The sequence below is a fragment of the Oratosquilla oratoria genome, chromosome 19 (genome assembly GCF_046742065.1).
Source record: "Oratosquilla oratoria isolate Oo_2021 chromosome 19, ASM4674206v1, whole genome shotgun sequence".
NCBI lineage: Eukaryota > Metazoa > Arthropoda > Malacostraca > Stomatopoda > Squillidae > Oratosquilla > Oratosquilla oratoria.
The window spans coordinates 6,316,283-6,318,782 of NC_134795.1; the positions used below are offsets into that span (position 1 = coordinate 6,316,283).

General features: G+C 40.5%; 1 protein-coding gene across 2 annotated transcripts in view; it reads right to left on the reverse strand.

Moving 5' to 3' along the window:
• Positions 1-2,500, reverse strand: part of LOC143035705 (uncharacterized) — a 106,800-nt gene that overhangs the window by 5,134 nt on the left and 99,166 nt on the right. For both annotated transcript variants that reach the window (XM_076202580.1, XM_076202581.1), the window contains exon 3: positions 968-1,137. In XM_076202580.1, coding sequence (XP_076058695.1) covers positions 968-1,100 — 133 coding nt within the window. In that variant the 5' untranslated portion in view covers positions 1,101-1,137. The remainder of the gene's footprint in view (positions 1-967; positions 1,138-2,500) is intronic.

Sequence of the window (2,500 nt, forward strand, 5' to 3'; positions counted from 1 at the left end):
ACGGACATACACACATGCACATATATATACATACATGAATACGTACATCAATACAAACATACATGCAAGCATGCATGCATGCATACATACATTCATACATACATACATACATACATACATACATACATACATACATACATACATACATACATACATACATACATACATACATACATACATACATACAAACATACATCATACATACATACATACATACATACATACATACATACATACATACATACATACATACATACATACTTACATACATACATACATACATACATACATACATACATACATACATACATACATACATACATACATACATACATACATACATACATACATACATACATACATACATACATACATACATACATACATACATACATACATACATACATACATACATACATATCACAACTAACACCACAGTCGGACGAAAGGAAGAGTTGAGTAAGTGAAACTATATATTTCGATTGCTAACTGCAATCCTCTTCAGTAGTACAAAGTGGAAGGAGAATGATGTCTTAAATAAGAACCTCTTACAAAATGAAGGGAACTTGGAAAAGAATAAATGTCACTTCCCCAACCCTTATGTGACCCTTAGGATGACATGAGGTCGGGTCAGGGGGAAGGGGGAGGGGGAGGGAACTCATTGAAAATTTATTTGGTGATGAATAATCCTGATATTATAATATCAGGATTATCCTTACACTAAAAGGTCTTCCGCTAAACCGAATGAAATTGTCTGGTGACGGTCATAACGAAATATGTAAAGAGCGGCATCATAGCATCGGGGAATAAACTTGAGGAGCGAGCTGCTAACCTAATGTCATTATTTTCCAAACAGTCGGATTTAGGGAGGGATAAAACTATTGCCGAATGAACATTTCCTTTGTACCCATCTCGTTCTAAGAAAAGGGTCAAGTTGTTGTCAAGTAAACAGTGCCTCTAATCTCACCTGGTTCCAGGTATGGATTACCATCGTCACAGCAGTCGTACGCTTTGGTCACAGGATTTTTGCAAAAGTATTTGCATCCCAGACCCGTCTGTGCCACCAGGAGCAGCGTAACTAACTTCAAGCACGCAGCCATTTTGATTCCCTCACGTCCTTGGTCGGCGTTGCAGGATCTGAAATGAAGGAACATTCGACTTAGAAGTAGTACTGTTATGCCTTTAGCTACCAGAGGTTTTCTCCTCTGTTGAGGAAGATTGCCTGATAGCAATAACAAAGATGATAATGATAATGTGATGAAGTTCACCTTTAGAAAAGGACTGTTAAGGACAGTTAGTTATATGTCAGCAGGAAGAGAATTCCAGTCTACCAGTGACCCAATATCAAAGACTCATACTCTCGCTATGTGGTTTTTGTCAAAAAGTAAAAATATTGTTAAATAACAATAGCATTAAAATGACCGTAATTAGAGAAAAATACGAAGCACTAGGTATGGCGTTTAAATTTTATCACGGCTGAGATCGAGGCAAAACAAAGTAGTGTGTGTGTGTGTGTGTGTGTGTGTACGTGTGTGTGTGTGTGTGTGTGTGTGTGTGTGTGTGTGTGTGTGTGTGTGTGTGTGTGTGTGTGTGTGTGTGTGTGTGTGTGTGTGTGTGTGTGTGTGTGTGTGTGTGTGTGTGTGTGTGTGTGCGCGTGTGCGTGTGTGTGTCTGTGTGTGTGTGTGTGTGTGTGTGTGTGTGTGTGTGTGTGTGTGTGTGTGTGTGTGTGTGTGTGTGTGTGTGTGTGTGTGTGTGTGTGTCTGTGTGTGTGTGTGTGTGTCTGTGTGTGTGTGTGTGCGTATGTGTGCGTGTGTGTGTGTGTGTATATATATATATATATGTGTGTGTGTGTGTGTGTGTGTGTGTGTGTGTGTGTGTGTGTGTGTGTGTGTGTGTGTGTGTGTGTGTGTGTGTGTGTGTGTGTGTGTGTGTGTGTGTGTGTGTGTGTTTACGTGTTACATATGTATTTGTGTGTTTACATTTTCACGTGCATGGGCACTTACGTTCACGTACGTGTGTAGTTATGTGCGTTTGTGTCCATGACCGCATGTGTGTGTGTGTAAGTGTGTTCATCCCACTACATGCATTGCACTAACGCATGTTGCAATACTGTGAACATCAAAAACTTGGAAGTTCGAAGTCGTGCAGACGTTAAGCGTTATTCCTTTGTAAGCGACATCTACATCGGCGACAATATCCAGGTCGACAACACGTACATCGGCGACAAATACATCTACATCGACGACAACGACATCTGCGTTGACAACATCAACGTCGATAACAGCTACATCTATGTCGAGAACGACGACATCATCTGCGTCGATAACAACAACGACGACGACGACGGTACTGAACCCCAGCTGAATACATTTGACAATGACGCTGATTGTCAACAACCTCTTTGATGTTTTTGACAGCGTGAACAAATTCGCTTATGTGGACCAAATTATCACCATGGTCTAGTTGGGCTTGCCGCTAATAATTCAGCTCATCAGACAAA